Source organism: Colius striatus, chromosome 2, assembly GCF_028858725.1.
Source record: "Colius striatus isolate bColStr4 chromosome 2, bColStr4.1.hap1, whole genome shotgun sequence".
Taxonomy (NCBI): domain Eukaryota; kingdom Metazoa; phylum Chordata; class Aves; order Coliiformes; family Coliidae; genus Colius; species Colius striatus.
This window is the reverse complement of record NC_084760.1, coordinates 73945542-73965548: the sequence shown is the minus strand read 5'-3', so window position 1 is coordinate 73965548 and position 20007 is coordinate 73945542. Positions and strand designations below refer to the sequence as shown.

General features: G+C 41.1%; 1 protein-coding gene across 1 annotated transcript in view; it reads right to left on the bottom strand.

Annotated features, from left to right (window-relative positions):
* Nucleotides 1-6378: 6378 nt before the first annotated feature.
* Nucleotides 6379-20007, bottom strand: part of KIF26B (kinesin family member 26B) — a 301427-nt gene continuing 287798 nt past the window's right edge. The window contains exons 13-15 of the mRNA XM_061989833.1: nucleotides 10185-10387; nucleotides 8592-8742; nucleotides 6379-7076 (exon numbers count right to left, since the gene is read on the bottom strand). Of these exons, the coding sequence (XP_061845817.1) occupies nucleotides 6928-7076; nucleotides 8592-8742; nucleotides 10185-10387 (503 nt within the window). The 3' untranslated portion in view covers nucleotides 6379-6927. The remainder of the gene's footprint in view (nucleotides 7077-8591; nucleotides 8743-10184; nucleotides 10388-20007) is intronic.

Sequence of the window (20007 nt, the reverse complement as noted above, 5' to 3'; positions counted from 1 at the left end):
AGCAAACATACACTTCAATGCATAGCACTTAGATAAGCATTTCCAACCATGATGTGTAAATAAATTATAAAATACAAGCAACTCTATAAAACAAGAACATCCTGAGTTTACAAATAAATTATATCCTTCATACATAGAATATGATGTGGATGTTAGTAACCAGCAGTTTCAGCTATGGGAAGGAAAGAAGTAAAACTTAGAAAAGTTAGTATCTATGCATACATAAAACATATATGTATGTGTGCCATGTGTAAATAACCACACACATACATATACAGTATAAAAGGTGAATACATTCATATCTATAGTATATAGAGAATATGTAACATAGCCGAAACTGCCTCAAGCACCAATTTATTACCATTATTATAAAATTTGTTCAATACTTAAGTAGGACCACTCAAAGTAAGATGGTTTGGGTTGTATTTTAAAATACCCTGTCTAGGAGGGTTTTGAAAGTGGTTTGAAATATTATAGATGAATGCTACTATCTCACTTTCGGCACCTCTGTTCTTTCATTCTTTGCAGAAACATCATGCCCTTTGTGAGCTTCAAATTGTTGCATAAGTGACCAACGAATCTGCTGTCCACGAAGCTGGTGGCAAAATACATATTGAATTCATGGGTTTAGGATAAGGCTGCTGCATTTTCAAGGGATTTTTTTTTTTGAAAGCTTTCTTGAGAAGGAGAAAGAAGAAAAGAGAAAGACAATAATAAAATGGTTTATTATTTCCAAGAGGAGATATGGAAGCTCAGATAACCCTGGGATGAGCACACAATAAATGCAAGACAGAGAGATTATTAACTTTGCACTGACAAATTATTCACAGTTCTGTTTGCCATAGTTATTTGGAAACCTGCTCCAACTCTTGTGATAGTGAGCAATGGCCAGCCTTCAATCTCCAAACCCTGCTGGGTGTCACCAGTGCAAATAGCTATGGAGTAACACGACAAAGATCATGAGGACGTCAGGATTAAGCAAGCTATGTCATACATCCATGGATTTGAGAAAGAGCACCTTGCTGTATGACCACCCTGCACTTCTATCAGTCAGTAGTGATACGAATGCTTTGATCTCTGCAGTGACCTGGTGCATCCCTCACCCTGGGCAGCTGTCCCTCCCATACATATTGGCATCAGAGGGTCACTCAGCTTCTGGTTTATGAGAATCGTACCTGCTTCTGCAATACAGAAGCTTCAAGTTACAGTTCTAAAGCTATTAGGACTAGCCAGAAAGCTGTATCTCACAGAGACAGCTGAGAGACCAGGCTTTCAATTGATGTGACCATGCTGTATGCTTCATGCATATCCAGAAATTGTTGTATTTAACAGCTGTGACTGTAAATACTTTAAAACTTTGTAAAATATCTTGCCTTAATTCATGGCACCCTGAAATATAGAGTAGTTCATTTGGATTACCTTTACAGGCTTTAATATTTCAATGACAGCCTCTACATAGCAACTCCAGCAACTTGGCTTTGTAGACTTGAAGAACATAGGGAAGAAATGACCTTTAGAAGAAGCCTTCCAAAGCGTTTCAAGCCCTAGTTTTCCCTATAGTGTGGCATAAGCCAGCTTCATCCTGGAAAGTGCAGGGAGAAAGATTTTACAGATACTGCTTCAGGGAGGAAGGGAGAGTGGTGTTGTTGCCCTTTCTGAGCAGCCATGCCACCTCTCCACAATAATGTGTGAGGGTAACACATCTCTCACGCTGTGTACGTATACACATCTGTATCTATATACACTTCTATTTTACTACTATTCTTAGCTCAGACAAAAAGAAGCAACAAAATCACAAACATTTGTAAAAGGCAATGTTTGTAGAAGAGTCTACATTCTTCAGCTGTCTTAAAATTTGAACTCCACGCCACAGGTAATAGTCACTGTTTTAAGACAAACCATATTATTGAGACAAATGAAAAAAAAAAAAAAACAAACAAAGAAACCAAAGCACTTCAAGATGGACTGCATCCATCCTGTGAGTAAGCTTGTAACTTGATGGGCATTTATCCCGGCATCAATCACAGCTTTCTGCTTCCATAATTGCCATGTTCAGAGAAGAAAAAACCCAATAGCACTATGCATCATTCATCCTTTTCTGTAAAGTATCTGCTGCTCTCACTTAGCTTGCTTTGTGGTGGAGGATGATGCCAGGTCATTACCAGTTACTATTTTACATATCTGCAAGTTTCAGCAGATATGCTGTAAGGCAGCAGGAGTGTTCCAAGACTGGATTGAAGTCAGGAGATGCTCAGTGACAGCCCTGTGCATGACCCTTATGTACAATGTGTGGTTATGAAATAGATAAGTGGAGCATATTCTTCAACTATAGAACTAGCAGCACAGTAAAGGTTTGAAAACCTCCAGAGAAGGAGACTTCACACCCAGGCAGCCTGTGTCAGGGTTTCCTCACCCTTACAGGAAATAAGTTTTCCCTTGTGTTTAAATGGAACTTTTTGTGTTACACCTTATGTCCATTTCCCCTAGTCCTGTCACTGAATACTAGAGAAAAAAAGCGATGCCCCAACTTCCTTACATCCACCCTTTGGTTACTTGTAAGTGTTGATGAGGTCTCCCCTCAGTCTTCTCTAGACTAAACAGCCCCAGTTCCTGCAGCCTTTCCTTATAAGAAAGATGCTCCAGTCCCCTGACCATCTTGATGGCCCTGTGCTGGACTCTCTCCAGAAGTTCCCTGTCCCTCTTGAGCTGTGAAGCCCACAACTGCACACAGGACTCCAGACGAGACCTCACCAGGGCAGGGTAGAGGGGGAGGAGAACCTCCCTCAACTTACTGACCTGCTGCTTTTCCTGGCAACTGCGTTTACTCTGCTTTAACTCTCCTGACTCAATGCAATTATGCCTCAGTTATACCAGCACAGGTGAGGTGAGAAGAGGCCAAGTAAAGAAATGAGAGCCTGAGTATCAGCTTGTTTTCTTGCCTTTCTATGAAATAATACTTTGGATTGTCAGATCTGAATTAATCGACAAAGAATCATTTTGAGGCAAATGCAAGGCATGCGTGGCAGGAGAAAAGATAGGTGTCATTCTGACAAATGCACTAGGAATTACAGCTCTGGGATAGGAAGTGACCCAGCACCCCAAGCCAGTGCGTGTGCAACCTGAGGCTTGCTGCCTGCTGCAAGAGCTCACACAGACCAGTGTAGTGCTGCCTGAAGCCAGATTGCAGACAAATTCTCCAGTCTAAAGTTTCACTTGAACTTGTGACTATAAAGTCCTGTTCCTTGTATAAATAAATATGGCACATATGCCAAGATGAGGAGTTGTCAGAATGGGCCCCAATCTGAGCACAGAGGCAGAGATGCAGCACAGTGATGGGATTCTGCAGCCGCTGCACAACCCAACAATGAAGAGTCGTGATCTCCTGTTACACATCTGAACAAAGAATTCATCTTCAAACCTAATTACAGCAACATTGCTATTGCCTACTAAAGCTGTCCCAGGGAAGTAAGACTGATTCCTGAATGTGCAAATAATTAAGCACTACATTCACATTGCTCTTGTGCACGGTGGGCACCTTGATGTCTTTTTAAAAAATCAGCGTAAAACCACCATTACGCTGGCAATTGCTGAAAGAATGGGACCTCCTGGATGACTTGCAGAAGTGTATGGGTATTCTGTAAAATGCTGGCTGCTGTATCACCAGACCAATTTCATAATAAGGTCCTGACGCTTTTAATTATCTGTTTTGCAAACACTTGGAGAACAATAATATAAGTATAAAAAAAGCTTTTTTCAACAAGAAAACATTTCATAGGTGTCAAATCTCCACAAATTTTTATTCCCTTTTATGCATTAAGCCACCACAGTTCCTAAAACTATAGTAGCTAATTCTGAAATGCACTCAAAGTCAAAAAAGAGAAGATGAGTATGGATTTTAGGATATGAATGCTAGCATACAAGGGGAGTGTTAATGGCTACTCTAATTAATTCCTCATAAATAAAAAAATTGGTAAGGACTGTGATTCTGCTCAGTCCATAATTTTCAGTATGCCAAATTCATCCTTGGCGTAATTCATTTGGCTTCAGGAATCAATCCTGGTCCATCATGACAAACAGGGCAAACATACTGTTTAAAATAATGGCTAGATAGAAACACTTTTTGCTACACTTCCTAATCTACAGAGGTACCAAATCTAGAGACAATGAATAATTGAGTTAATGATGCTGGAGGAATATTACACGTAGTTGATATTTCACAATAGCACTGAAATGTGCCCACTTGTTTTATAGAAACATCAGCACTTCCGTGTAAGTCTCAGACTCTATGACAGGCATCTCTTGTTAATAATGCATTTCGTGCATGCACCATTTGCTAGGATTTCACTTTCTTTCTATCAAGTGTCTGTTTACTTTTACTATACAGCTTGCCATTTACCATCTTACTGCAGGTCCTCAGGGAGCCCAACATGCCCATTTTGGGCTACATGTTTTCAGCCGAGGAAAGACAATGCATCCCAAATATCCAATGATCACCTTCCAGTGAATGGACTTTCAGAAATGCTCAAGCTTAAAGGCGGCAATATTTAATTTTATGTGCAGAAATTTGGGTCAGGGGAGTGTTCTTCCTTGAATGTGAAACATGGCCTGGGAGACAGGCTTAGTCGTACAGGTCTACGTGGGAACACAGGCAAGTGAGAGAGGGGAACTGGTTGGGAAAGTCTCTCGTGTGTATGTGGCCTGGCAGCCTGTAGCTGGGGCTTCGTGGGACTAAGCCCACTTAGACACACTCCATATCCCCAAGCCACCAGCTCTTCCTCCAGAAGAAAACTGCAGAGGCGATTCCCATGGCTCTGTGGAGCTGTACTGAGTTCATGGGGCCCTGGAGAGAAGAGACAGCCTCAATAGAACCAATACGTAACAATCACTACTGAAATCATTACAAAGGCAAACAAAGCTAGATGAATCACATTGTCCGGGTTTGGGTTTTTTTTTTTTGCAGAGGGTTTTTTGACTTGAGAGAGAAGGGGAAAGAGATCAGACCTATGTCTTTAATACTTACTTGGAAAATGAGTTTCATGAAAGGAAAATGCCGTGGGAACAGATCTGAAAGTAGCTTTCATATAGGACCATTTTTCACTCCAAATAATCCTATACAATATAAGAAGGTTCTTCTACACAAACCAGTGCCAAGGCAAACAGAATGAGTAAGATTCATTAATACAAGTTGTAAACTATTAAAAGAAGATAAAACTACACAAATATTGTTTACCTTTTTTTTAAAAAAAAAGCCTTTTTTCACAGCTAATCACTAGAAAATCCATCAGCATTTTTGGATAGATGTTTTTCCTTTGGGACTTGGGATATTGTAAAATGGTATTAATATGTGGTGCAAGTAAAAGAAGAGTTGCATTTAAACACAGCAGTAAATTGATGCATACTGAGTACATGTCAAATGTACTCTTATTTTCTCATAAGCAACAGGAGGAGAACACAAGGTATGTGGGAGAGGAATTGTTGTAAATGGGCTTATTTCAATACAGAAGAAGAAACCTAATAAAAAAGAAAACAAAAAACCTCTTCATGCTCTTATGTAATTAAAATGTAGATGTCACACATTTCCTTTAGAAACACAAAGGATCATCTGTCTCACTGTTTTGTAGACAAAGAGGCAAACAAAACATTTGAATGTGCACTGAGATGCACACCCTTGTCTGAGGTCAATGTGAATTTTGCCACGGCTTCAATACTGAAGGGTTGATAAGGAAAATGCCATAGCCAACATGTCTACAGTGCTACATCCACTCACTCATGACTCCCATTTATTTTCAGATGCATTGAGCTGAACAGAGACTGCACTTCTCAGGTACATCTGTGATTACAGACAAATTGTGCCAGGGACCAGAAGTTGCCAAAATATGTTTTGCAGTGGTATACGTTTAAATGAGATGAAGCTAAATTTTATCAATCAGTGTCTCAAGAAAGAAAGATAGCATAAATCATTCATTTTTGGACTGAAAAACATTGGAATTCTCAGCCTAAAGAGTAATTTTCCAGCAAGTTGTTAGCATTACAAAAAGGAGTCAGGACAAAAGTGCCTCCTCCTCCATAAGTCTAGCTGGTGCAAAGCTAAAAATAAATGAGAAACAAGTTATGGGGCTTGGATCAAAAGGAAAAGATATTTAATTTATGGTAATGTCACCTCTCTCATACATTGCAAAACCTACAGGCTGCGAAAAATTCCTGTCTCCTCCAGCATAGAACTTACTACAGAAGAACATATGAGCAAATGTTACCCACTGCTAGAAATATTTTTTGTGAAAGCTGAATTTCTGTTTGAGTGGTCTTACTCTGGTAACAAGAAAAGACAGTTAACATTTATTCATATGTTGTACTGATTAGGAAATATCTCTACAAACACAAGTTACTTGGAAACAGCAAATCTGAAATAGGAGAAAACACCAAGAGAAAAACAAGCTGTAAATACATTTCAAAAGTGTGTTTGTTTTTTTCCTTTTTCTTTTCTTGACTAGCACCATCTGTACACAATTAAGTATGAACATAAATGTTTGGATAATAAAGATTTGCAAGGCACTTAAACAGTTTTTCTGGACACGTTTTCTTTTAATGAACGTCTCAATGGAAGTCCTACAACCACCTTTCCTCCTCCATCAGCTAACGCAGGGAAAGAAGTGTCTTCTGCTAGCAGTTCTTATTTACAGACATGTCTTTAAAGGTTCCTCAAAGTGCTCTTTTAGGCTAAGAGAATCAACAACCTCATATCTCCACTTTCATGTTTGTCCTGTTGGTTTTTTGTAATACTACTCTCCCGTATAGTATAGCAAATCTCATACACACAGCTGAGATGACTCCAACCTTCATCCTCATTCTGTGGTCTTCAGGATGCTATTCAGAAGGGAAAAGGAGGATGGCAGCGATGCACACTGAAATTCTCTGGAGGTTCCTACTTTATCGGCGTCTAGAGGTGATGTCAAAACAGGTGATCATCATGAGATGGGCCTTGCAGAAGTTGACACGGTTTTCCAAACGTTCAGTCACACATTCCAGGGCCTCCAGGTATTCCAGAGAATCCATCTCAAACACCTGCTCCAGATCAACTGCGGGAAAGAAAGTACAGCTAGGAAAAGCAGAGAAAACCCAGTGCTGGTTGGTGGGACAGACAGAGCTAATTCAAGTCTCCAGACTCATCAGAACTGTATACAACATTATCTCTGGCTTGTCATTGTCATTAGAAATTGCCTTTCAGTTTAACGGCTATTGAAATGGCCGTGAAAAATATAGTTAAGATTGCACAGGATGTTTTCTTGAGCAATATGCTCTGCCATCTTCTCCAGAACTGCAAGTGACTTTTGCTGCACTCCAACACCCTTAAGTAAATAATGTTGAATGCTAAGCATGTATGGACTCTCCCACCCATTGTGCTGACCAGAAAAAGATTTCAGCAAGTAGTCTGCCATGGGAGGACAAGTCCTCTGCCTGATTAAAAACTAGGTTAGAAATCAACCTCCTTGCTCCTCATGCTTCTCCTTATTCCATGTGATTTTCACCAGACCACTTAAGAGTGGCAAGGGAAGGCGTGCACATCAATCACTCTTATCATAGGTGCCCATATGCTGCCAGAGGTCAGCTGGCAGTAGCTTCCATGGAAGTCGAGTGTGAGATATGTTGTCTGAGCCAGCATTTCCCATCTTATCTAGTTCCTGAGGTCTGTGCCATCCTTGGCTTTCTGCATTTATCACATTGGCATCAGAAGTGAAGGCATTGTGCAGTAATGCACAGCAGCATACGCCAAATTCTCTGCTCCTTTTCACCTCTTTTCCTAAATAGTGTTCCTGAAACATATACTGAGGTTGTTTTGCAGGATATACCTGGCTAGTGTTAACTTATGGCAGTTATCAAAGGAAGAGTTAGGAAGCAAACACACCAGCCAATCTCCCTCTGCTATCTGCAAATTATCCAAAATAAATTGAAACTATTTTTTTTTCTAGAACAATTTGACATGACCTTGTCTGCTTGGTAATACTAAAAATTGTTATGCAATTACCACAGTACTCTTCATCTCTTTTCCTTTGAGGTCTTGAGGTTCTTCTTCATTTGAATGTGAATGCCCTTTAAGATCTCTGAACTTTACACATTTACAGTCATAAAAAATGGGACAAATTCATTTATCATGTAAGCCCACTGGTGCCAAGGGACAAGTTTTCTCCACAGTGTTATTTTGTGGTAAAAGAACAGATTTATAATATTGTTCACATGTCTGAGGGATCTGAGGCAAAAACAGATCTCATTTTCGGGAGCTGTGGACTGAAATGCATGAATGCTAATCTACCAATGGCAACATTCACCACTACAGTGATGTACCATTTCAACGTTTAGCTCTCAGGCAAAAGATTGTTCAGTTCTACTGTCAACATTTAATAAGAATTATAGGGACTAGTTCTAGAAATACTGTCAAGCTAAGACTTGCCCTCAGGTCATATGTTGGTTCATTTTAGTTTACAAACACAGTACCTCACACCTCATTCTTAGCACACGTTTCTGCTTCTCTCTGTCCCCCAGCCCCCCTTAAATAAAATCAAAGGACAATCCAGGCAATAAAATAATGTCCTTACATTCACTGAGCCATTTATTAGGCTCCAGCATCAGGTACTGTTTGGTCACCTCCAGTTCCCTCATTAACCACTCGTATTTGGCCTTGACCTCAGCAATTCTCTGCTGGCGATGCTCCAGGATTTTCAGCTTGGCATTGAAACATATCACCTCCTGCCAACCAGGAAAAAGAAGCAGGGGAGGAATGGGTGAAAAGGAGAAGAAATAGCCAGATCCATTCAGTCAAATTGTCTCCCAATCAATAATAGCGACAATGAGCCATTTACTCTGGGAGCATGTGAATTACCACACAAAATCATCCATCATCTGTTTTATTTTTATTGCTTTTGTTTGGTTTTGATGTTTTCCACCAGTGAGCTTTGGAGACTTTGCAATGATAGTTAATAATAAACCACAATAATTAATAACAGGCAGCATCCTGAAATCAGATTAACTGTAGTAAAACATTTCTTGTTTTTGTCACCACAAGTTTGGCTAAGAAAATCTGAGCTCTTGGAAGAGGGAAATCCATAGTTTGCTGTATTAAATACGTCTCTGTGCTTGGCATATAAGAAAAGCAGCAGTCATATTATAAAATAAGAGAACTGGGAACAATATAAAATTTAAAACATCGTTAAACAAAGGGAATATACTATGAAAAGCTCTAACAATTCACAGTCATTAATAAAGAAGATATATTTTCTGTATAGATATGGGGCACAGTAACAGCACAGGGTGCTGTCTGGAGACACCCAGCCTGGCCTCACATGACATCTGAGGGGTGACAGTCATCAAGACATGCTGTAAGTGAGCCCATGATGAAGGCTGTGCTACCCTTGCTAGCGTGGGAGCACTCCCAATACCAGAACTACCATCCTCCAAGCCTGTGTGAAGGTCTCAACACTATCCTGCCTTCTGCTCTGTAGACAAGTCTGCTGTGTGGGTGAAGTGCAGTAGAAACTCCACCTCAACAGGGGGTGTTTTTCTGATCACAACATCACAAACAGCCTAACCAAGTGATGGAGGCTAAGAAGAAAAAAGTGCCTTAAAATAGTAACAAAGTTTATCTCAACCTACTTTAAAATAGGGGCCAATGTCAGATACTCTTTGCATCTACCAATGTCAGATATTCTTTGCAACCATACCTCTCAAGAGCTGACCTTTGAAATTGCCTGATCTTTTTGTAAATTTAGAGGCCTAAGGTTGGCAGGAATAACTTTGTTAGAGGGAAGACATTAGCTAAACAAATATCATCAAAGCACTTGAGGCACCATTGCTGTAGATGAGGTGCTGAGGGATATGGTTTAGTTTAGTGATGGGCCTGAAGTTAGTGGCTGGACTCAATAATCTTAAAGGCTTTTTCCAACAGTTATGATTCTATGTGCCAAGATGCTGGAGCACAAGAACTACCAAAGCTGTAAACAAGGCGCACAAATGCAAGGTCTGTTAGCTGCTACAGAAGAAGGCATAACTTGAGTCGTAACTGCTCTTAAATAACAGGTTTTGCTGCCTGTTGAATTAACCATATACAACACTACACATTTCTGGACACGTAACCTGAATTCCTCCTTGCACATCCCCAGAGGAAGGAGACAGATTACACGGTCGGCACTCACTTTGCTGTCCCCACCTCGTCGCCGCTGGAGCCTCTCCACATCATCTATCTCATAGACTTTGATCTCAAAGGGCTCTCCCAGCCCCCTCTGCCCCCCTCGCAGGGGCCCATCCACCCAGCGCACCCCAGGGCTGTTGGCAGGCTTCCTTGCTGGGGAGGCAGCATCCAGTGATAAAGCTGGGATCAGCCTCCGTCTCTGTGAACCTGCAAATGAAGAAAGTGACACTTCAACACGGCCTTTCCTTTCTACTCTGTCTCCAGAGTGTTTACCAATTGTGTCTATTCATCCTTCTGAAACACAGAAGAACATGGGGCAAAAACCCAGGGTGGTCATGGAAGTTGGGGTGAACCTTAGCTGCAATGTACTGTACCCATTCAGCATGAGTCAGACTCTCACATATTCTTTGGTGCCTGACATCAGGATGTGATCTTCACAGGGCATATGTACTCTAAAGTTTCCAGAGCTTTTGCCCACTTCCCTTTGCTCGGGTCTCAGTGTGTACAGGTATGCCAGTGAAGGACCAGAGCACCAGGCTGGAACAGGTCTAGGTTCACTTTCCTATCTCTTTACTAGTCCTGGCTCTTACAGCCTAAGGACAAGCATTAGCCAGCTCCAGGGGACGTGTGGTTTTGGTTTTTTTAATTCACAGTGTGAAAAGCACTTTGATAGCCAAGTTCTTTTACTATGGTGGAGTTGAATGCCAGTATATTACCCCCTAACCCTTTGCAAAATATCACAGTAGGCTTGCTAGAACAGATGAAACACTAGAGAGGACAAAACGTATGCAGTAAGTACAGTTGAGCTTGGTGGTTGTCACCAGAGTTGCATTAGCCTTGTCCAGTAGAATATTCTTCTAAAACATTTCCCACTTATGCACTTACTGCAGCACTGGTGATGGGAAAGAGAGAAGCAAGAAAAACATGCTGGCAGAAAGATTAGTCAGTGTCTGCTTCAATAACACTGCTCATGCACATCCACTCTGCTTTGTAATGCCAGCACAGAGGAAGGGACTACTACAATAGCTGAAAATGTACCATGGTTGATAAAGCCTGTGCTGTACAGAAAGCATCTTTCATGTGAGTTGCCAAGTCGGAGTCTAAAGTAAAGCAAGGTAGAAAAAATATGTCACTGGTCTGACGGCAGAAGTGAGGACACTGAGCATATGATTTGTTGGGAGAAAGTACAGACACACACACAAAAAAAGAAAAACAGCTGGTTATGCTTCCTTGCTCATTTAGTACACTCAGAGCAATGGCTAGGTTTAAAAAAAAAGAGATGTTCTGTAGCTGACAACTCCTGCAGGGTCTCCCTTAGGAGACAGAAGGACTAGAAAGGATGAGAGAAACCAAAACCAAAAGCCAGAGCCAGTAAGTTTGAAATTATTAATTGACTCTCTTGGCTGTAAGAATAAAACTCATGCCAGCAGGGAAGAGATGTGGAATGATCATGCAGATTTTATTTTAAAAACAAGACAAAATCATTTGGAAGACACTAAAGCACTACATTTATCAAAGCTTGAATGAAAATAGCTTCAACATGTCTGCCAACTTGGTGCTTCAATGAAAGCCAAAAGTTAAAAAAACAATCCCCAAATATCTATTGATTGCCTGGTTTCTGGATTTGCACATAACAAAGCATTGTCTAGTTTCATTCACGGTAGTCTGTTTCTCTGAAGACTTCGTGAACTGTCATATCCCGATGATTTCTGAATGCAGCAGCCTGTGCTAGAAAACAGCTGTTGGTAAACAGCAATTAACCTGTAAATGTTAGCTCTGTAAGGGATGAGAACAGTCTTATCTTGCTCCTATCTGGAGGGCTTAGTCTACAGAGCTTCTATCTGAATACATCTGAGGTAATTGCATGCAAAAAAGCAGAGCACAGCCAAGGCATATAGACAAGGAGCTCCTTTAATATCAACCAGCCTGAGGTCTGGACTGCCCATCCTGTAACACTTACCACTTACTACTCAAACTGCAGCCCAGCAAAAAAGCCCATGCCAGAACAAACAAAGCCTTACAACTACCAGCAAGTAGGGTAACAGTCACTGGAAGTCAATGTCAGCATCCACTTATTTTGAATGCATGTTAATTAACCTTGAGATTAAACTGCCTCATCAAGAGAAGAATCAGATCTTGATAAATGGAAAAGCAAGACTAGATCCATTCCCATAGCTAAAAAGTGATACTACTACCAGAGACACATTTTGGGAAGACCCCAACAAACTGCAGTACTAAGGGTGATGCCTGTCAGTGATGTTAGAGAAAGGCATCCAAATGGTGAGAGCAGCTGCACACCTGAAGGGAGGTGAGACAGGGTGGTGGACTATTAATTTTTGTTATGTGCAGGGAGAGATCGTGCAATAGGCTCAGCTCCTCCTGGGATACGAGTCCTACACTTGCTTAGATGTGAAGGGCACTGAGTACATCCCTAGTGTCGCTCAAGACCAAAAGGATTCATGCATTAAACACTTTTAAAACTAATTTTTAGGCTTTTGGCCATGGTGTCTCAAAGGAGCTGTCTTTCAAATTTTGTCTGAGTGTAAAAGCAATCTCTTTCCTATCTTTGCTGTTCATCAACTTTCAGAGACAGCAACGCTTACAAATGTCAGATCTGACCTCCTGTGTAATGCAGCTAAGAGCTGCTAATTCTTTTTACTTTGATGGTCTTATTTCCTTGCATGCCATGACTACACACTAGCTCTAGTATTTCAAGGAAGCAGCTGAGTAGACTGGAAATTCCTTCTGACCACTTCTCCCATGCACGGCTGAACTATGACTAAGGTATTGCCTTTTTTCTGTGATGTTTGATTTTCTTTCTTTTTTTCTTCCCTCTTTCTTTATTTCCCCCAGTGTGGCTATTAACACCACCTTTCTTGTGTACTGGGGCACTTTTAAACCATCCCCACTGGAAGAACTGCCTCTCTAACCAGGTTTGAGATGCTCTGGAAATGCAGGGGGATGGTTCTGATTCAACAGCATTAGGTTCATATTTGGAGCAAAGCAAAAACAGGTGTTACTGGGGTACAAATTACAGGGATAATAGTAAATCTTTTTGCTTAGTTCCCATTCATGTCCACTTGGAAGCCTGTGGTCTAGAAGGAGGTTTCCAACCCAGGACTCTAGCTTATAGTGCTTATCCCTCAGAGAAGAGGCATCAGAGACTCCAGTAGCAGCAGGAGACATGCTAACATGAGCTCATGATTCTTTTCTGGCCAGAGCTCACGTCTGGGTAGCCCATGGACTATCACAACAAAGCAAAGCCATTGGCTCTGGGTGTAGTGGGGCAATGTGGCAGGGCAAAGCTGCCCAAGGTGGGCAGACTCTGTGCAGGACAGAGTTCACCCATACAGGTCTCCTTGCCCCTTCGCAGTGGGTACATCCATGTGAAAGACAAAGAAGAAAGAGAGAGATTTTTTTTTACAGAGCCTTGAATGCTGACTCAAAACCTGAGGTTTAGAGCACTCTGGGGAGAAATGATATGAAAGATCTCCTGCGTCTTCTCAGTGAGGCAAAATCGAATCTAGCTTATTCTAAACATGCACTGATGAACAGGCTGCTTATTAGCCCAGGTACAGAAAATAAAAGTGTCTTTTGACTAGAGACTCCTGCCACTGACCTCTCCATTTAGCCTCCTTTTCTTTTCCGATGATCCCTTAATTGGGATCAGTAAGGAGATACAGCCAAAGCAGAGCTTTGGGGTGAGTGTTACAAAGCAGCTGACAGCTTGCTCATCCGTATCCACATTCAGATAACAATTAAGTTGTTAAATGAATACCTTTCTATTTACATAGCAAATACATGTTTGAAGTCTCAAATTTATTGGGAGCACTAGATGGGGTTAGGGTATCATAAATTTTGACTGTATGTTAAATAAAATACTTAGGAGGAAGTACAGCACATCTCTACTTGCATGCACACACGTTATGAAGGCAGCGATCAGCCCGGGAGCTCAGCAGGAGCAGCTCTTGGCAGGTCGCCCCAACCTCAGCCCCTCCATCTGGGGCTGGGAGAGTGTGCAACCTGTCCAGCACCTCAATAAACTGCCAAATGGGATCCCTTCCTCCTTAAAAGAAAAGAAATTCATACCAAAAACCAAGCTGAAAGAAATCCTGTGAGCTGAGCAGAATAACAATGCTTTCATTTATGACCATACAGCATGTAAAGCAACGTGCTCGTTGCTAAATGTCTTGGAGGATGTTTTTCACTTAGTTTGAATTTATCCACACTCACAGTAACCCCTCCTGAGCCTAGCTTGAGTATGAATAATCAGACTATGACATAGCCCTGAAAAAGCACAGAATATGAGATTTGCTCTTGTGACAGATCTGTTGCTCTGCCTTCAGATTTAGGTTAAGGTTTGTCCAGATTAAAATTGAGATAAAGGGAGTAACACAGCAGTAAAAGTGTGTAATGTGAAAGCAGATCTGACTGAAGGGCAGCACTGAAGCTACAACATACTTCAGCAGAGATAAGCCCAGAGAAGCCTTAAGGTATTAGAAACACAGACCAAGCCACCTAGGTATGAAAGTGTAACTTTAGGGATAAGAAGACTCACTGACCTTCAGCAAAAATGCCCAACTCCATAAGAATATGTGCTCATAAAAGTATGCGTTGACTAGGGCAGAATGTCTAAGAGGTCTGGTTTTGCTTAAGTACTGTATATTCCAGAGTGCTCCCCTTAAATTGTTTTCTAAGCACACAATACAGACTGAGCATCTTTTCTGTGGAAAATGAAAAGGCAAAAAGTGTAAATGCAAAATCTTCATGCCAAGAAGTCTGATACATATCTCTTCAATGCAGGATAGATCTGAATGGGATGAAAAACAACTGCTGTTCTAGAAATTTCAAGATGTTTCAAACAGAAAATGCAACTGTAACTTGATATATCATAATTTCAGAAGTTTATAATGTGTGCTCAAAGGCAGGATGTGCAGCCAAAGCTATTCCCCACTACATTTAATGTTATGGGAGACAACTGTCTTTCTGTACAGAACCTGTTGCTTGGCATTTTGGTTTTTTTCTCAGTAGACAGTCCATTCAAACTCAAGGCAATCACAAAAACTAATCCTGGCTAAGTAGAGCAGTATCCCTAAGCTCTCACCTTTCCTTCTGTAGCTTCACTTCAAAAAATACTGTACTTCAAATAGCATCAACCTCAAACATGGCATCAGATTGTTTGCTTACTAGCAAAGATTATCTGTCCTGTTCTCCCTGCTGTTCCTCATTGTCTGACAACAGGGCTCCTGCTTTGTTTGAGTTGAAAATGCAATGCTGACTTCTCTCATTCTCATTTCCTAATGTGATCTGCCTTCATGGGCAATGGTCCATGACTGAATCAACTCCTGTCCATTCCTTTGACCTCTTTTCTCCTAGTTTGTCTTAGAGGGCATTTTCCCCAGTGCAAAACACAAAGCTCTTTGGATTTTCATATAGTTTCCCCTCCTCATTAATGAATACATTGCCAATGCTTTCAAGTGGAAGGCCCCCCTGATGGTGTGGAGACTTCACCAGAAGTATTTAGGGTACCCCCCTTGAGGTCAGTATTACAAACATCAAAGAATTCAGGCATTTATTGATAGGAAATCTAAACAGCATTTGCTCATCCTGGCAACTCAGATTTTATAGGAAGAACCAGGTTGCACCTGAACACCTGGAATAGGAAATATCCACAGGGCTCATCATTCAGAATAAAAATCTTCTATGTCTACTTCATTGTAAAATAACTCAGGCTGTAATCTGTGTTGACTTATATGCAATCCTGCTGTTGTTAATAAGAATTACAAGGACACTTGAGGCTAGAAATAACTGCTTGTTGCACATAGGAATGAAACAACCCTTGTTTATAATCTTCTATCCATACCTATACTATGTTGCTTCTGGACTGGTACAAGGAACATACTGAGGTACAGTCTACTCTAATTTTTTCCTATCCAAGAAGTTAATTTCTTAACTTTGTTTCCTGAACTACCATCTCACTTTAAAAGGAGCTTTTCAGGGAAGTTCATAGCTGGTGAATTAGTGCTGAAACCAGGTCAAGACAGAAGCCCTCCTGCAGCATGGTGGGTTGACAAGTAATCTGGGAGATGCTCCAGGGAAGATGCACATCACAGGGCTTGAGTTTTCAGCATGCATGATCCCTAGCAAAAAAAAAAAAAGATGACCAGAGTCGCTGGATTTTTATTTAACAGGTTTAACAGGTCAGCATCGTGGCTGGAGCTGGAGCTGGTTATTGTTCCTACAGTACTGTGCCAGTCACTTGGCCAGCAAAGGCAGAGCCTGGAAGGGCAAGGCGCTCTGTAGCCAGAGCATTAGCTTCCAACAGGAGAGTGGTGGAGGCATTCCAATGAACTAATTCTGTAGCAGTGTCAGGAGCAGGTTTTATTTACACCCAACCTAATGGTGTGCAACTCAGTCATGCGTGTTACATGGAGCCTTCACCATGCACAATAGCCTGCTGCCATTTCCTCTATTAAATCATTCCTATGTTCATGTAGCTGAAAACTCAGTGCTGGCATGCAGTAGTCAAGCGTGTAAAAAATGATTACTCTGATCCCTTTCAACACAGATTTGCTGCATGAAATGGCCTGGCTTTGACCTGGGAAAATCAATGCTGTTGTTTTAATGAACAACAGTAACAAAAAAAATTGGAGCTGAAGCCCACACTTTCCTTCCCTCTGCTCCCCTAGAGCTGTCCAGCGAGCAGTCACATGCATAAAGTGTGCATGAAAACAGCTTTTTCTTGTGTATTTCTAAACATCCTTTGTCATGGTAAAGGTATAATCCAAGATATCAATTAGCCACCATCACTTATAAGCAAATTAAAATAGAAACGATGGAGATGTCTTACAGCTTTGTGATACAAAGGGCCATTTTCAGCTCCCCACACTGTGCCTTCGGCAGTCTCAATATGAACCAAATTCCTTTTCCCTTGGATTCAACAAGAAGAGCGCAAATTCTTCTTGCTGGTGTTTTGTTTCATCATTTTGGGCATGTTTCAAAATGTGACGCTTTGCAATATTGGTTGGAGATGGACTTTCATAATTTACAGCCCATGGATTCAGCCTCTGGCTTTTTCTGCTGCTTTTGTAGGCAGGGATAAGTGCTTCCCCTACGAGAGTGAATATGCTCAAATATAGAAGTTTTCAGGGCTTTCCAAGAACCTCTACATCTCCATTTTCAAAACTATTCCATCAAGTAAACTCAGTGTACACAGTAAGAGCAAAAAGGGGACTTCAATTGTAGATATTGTCACGTCCTAACAGTCTGTCTTTTTATTAAAGTGTTAAAATCATGTAGCAATTTGCACTGTCGAGGTAATGAAACTTGGTACTGAGAAAGAGCCGCAAGGAGTCATGAAACTTTACTGCAAAAGCCATAAAATACCGCAGTAGGAATCTTTAATTATCCATAGTCTGACATGTTCCCCACAAATACAAGGTCAAAGCATGTGCACAAACACACATATGCATATATGCACACCAACCTTATCCTGTGCCGACAAGAGCAGGGTCCTGCAAATACTGAGATAACGCAACTTCAACTCAGGGCACAGGTTTAGTTTTCAGGAAGTCAGCATTTAGAAACCTTAATCTTCCCCCAGTCTCATTTCTACTTGGCCTTACTTTCAATAGCATTCCTCAGATTTTTGCTTCCTGTTCATCATTAGTACTCAATGTTCAGGAAGGTTGAACTGGCCCAGACTGACCCAAGCACATTACAGGTAAGGACTTTCTCCTCTAAGCCTCACTTCTTCGACTATCTGCTTCCCCTCCACACCTTCCCCTCATGCCTGAGCCCTGGGTCTTTGTCCCTGTGAGTGGCCCTGCACACACCAGCCTGTAACAGGCTGCTGCCCCAAGCCTGCTTGGGCCACACAATGGGCAGGATCTGGAGACAGCACCAAAGCTGCATCTCTGAAAACATTCAGTCATGCTTTGCACTGAGAATTATTTTAAAGTAGTGCCCACATGCATCCAAACTAAACTAGGGAAAAGATGCTAAAAACCACAGCAGAAAAGCAACAGGCAGGTAGGTAACACTTTTGATCTAAGGACCCTGCTGTTCCTTTTTTCACACCACCATCATCTAGTTTTATGAGCTGGTAACCATAGAACACAGAAATTACACAAGTTGCCCAAGGTGATACAGCAAAACCGCAGCACACCAGAGAATACAACATACATCTTGCAAGTCCTAGTTTGCTACTCTGCCTGCCTCCCTCTCATTCATGTTGTGTTCCTGGGATACAAATACGCCTTTGGTAAAACAGAATTTAGACAGAATGCATTTCCTGATCATATACAGGAGTCCATATTTAAAAAAGCATGCTTATCACTGACTTTCCATGGAGCAGCACTGGGCTATTGCACTTAAAAATTCCAAGGAATTAAAAAATAATATCTAATTGGTGATGACTGTACAAGCTATGTCCTAACACTTCAGTGCCTTGCTCATGAATGCACTGCCTAATCAAGAGAGAGGAGACTAGTGCCAGAAATATGGTTGAGATGCCAATTCTTTCTTACAAGGAATTTCTTACAGGGGAAAATCTAATGGAGTGAAGGAATCAGATAAAATGTAGTTGCACTGATGCTTTTGGGCAGGGAGGGAGGAATGGTGTGCCACAAAAAGAAAATAAAAAATGAAACCACCCTCTCCACTGCTCAGCAAAGGCAGGGCAGGAGGTGTAGCCAAGACAGTTGGGATTGTGGGTAAGAGTCAAGGGTGCCTGTAATTTAAACCTGGATCTGGCTTTCACTTAGTTTCAGGCATTGGGCAAGTCAGTAAAGTTCTCTGCCTTCATATCTCTTTTTCTAAAATGGAGTCTGGAATCATACTTACACCACAGAGTGGGGTAAAGAGCTGATGTACAAAGCTTTTAAATGTACACCCACAGATCTGGGCTAAATACTTCTGTCTCTGCCATAAGCAGTCACTTTGGGGCAATATATGCTGACATGATGTTATAAGACCAATTTTAAATGCTAGAAATACAGGAATGTTTATTAACTGGATAAGTTAGCTACAGGGGAAAGTCTTCTGTGCTTCAAGCCATAAACATATGATTTTTCAGTATGTACCGGAATATAAGAGGTAAATATTTTAAAACATTGTCTTTTCATTTTGCACACACAATATCAGACTGTCTGTGAACCGTACAGGTACCCAGGCAGAGCCCAAAATTTAACCTAAGGTCAATACTGAAGGATATGAATTAGCTTTGTCTTTCAAAAACTCTCAGTGCAGGTCTGATACTTCATGTTTGACATTCAGGGTAGAAGCAACCACACATACAAATAAAAGACGAGATCTTAATCTCAAGAAAAAAAAATGTCTCTTCAATGTGTCAGAACTTCAAAAGTAATTGTGACATCTGACAAGGCTGCTGGTGATTCTCTTAAAGACTCTTTATAGTTCCTTTTACAGAGGCCTTGGGCTGATTCATGTTGAATGTGTCTGACAGCTAGCATTTCTGTTAATAATAATCATAAATAAAGTGGACAGGGTTGCCTGACCTGAAATGAGCATATCAATAGTGCCATATCCATTACAGCACAGCGGATCTGTGACCGCAAATCAGGAAAGGTCCAATGCTCTTGGCACTATGTATTAAAATAATATCTGTCTTTTAAGAGCTCAGAACCTTTGTCTGCTATCTTTTTCATTAGAAAGTGTTCCTTCAGAGAGAACATTCACACTGGAAAAGACCTATAGAAAAGACAAATTACAGAGGATGAAAGATTGCAAACCTTTGCAATTTTTTGTTTATTATGCAATAAAAATATATTTGTGAACAGCAGTATTCTCCCTTATATCTCAGCTCC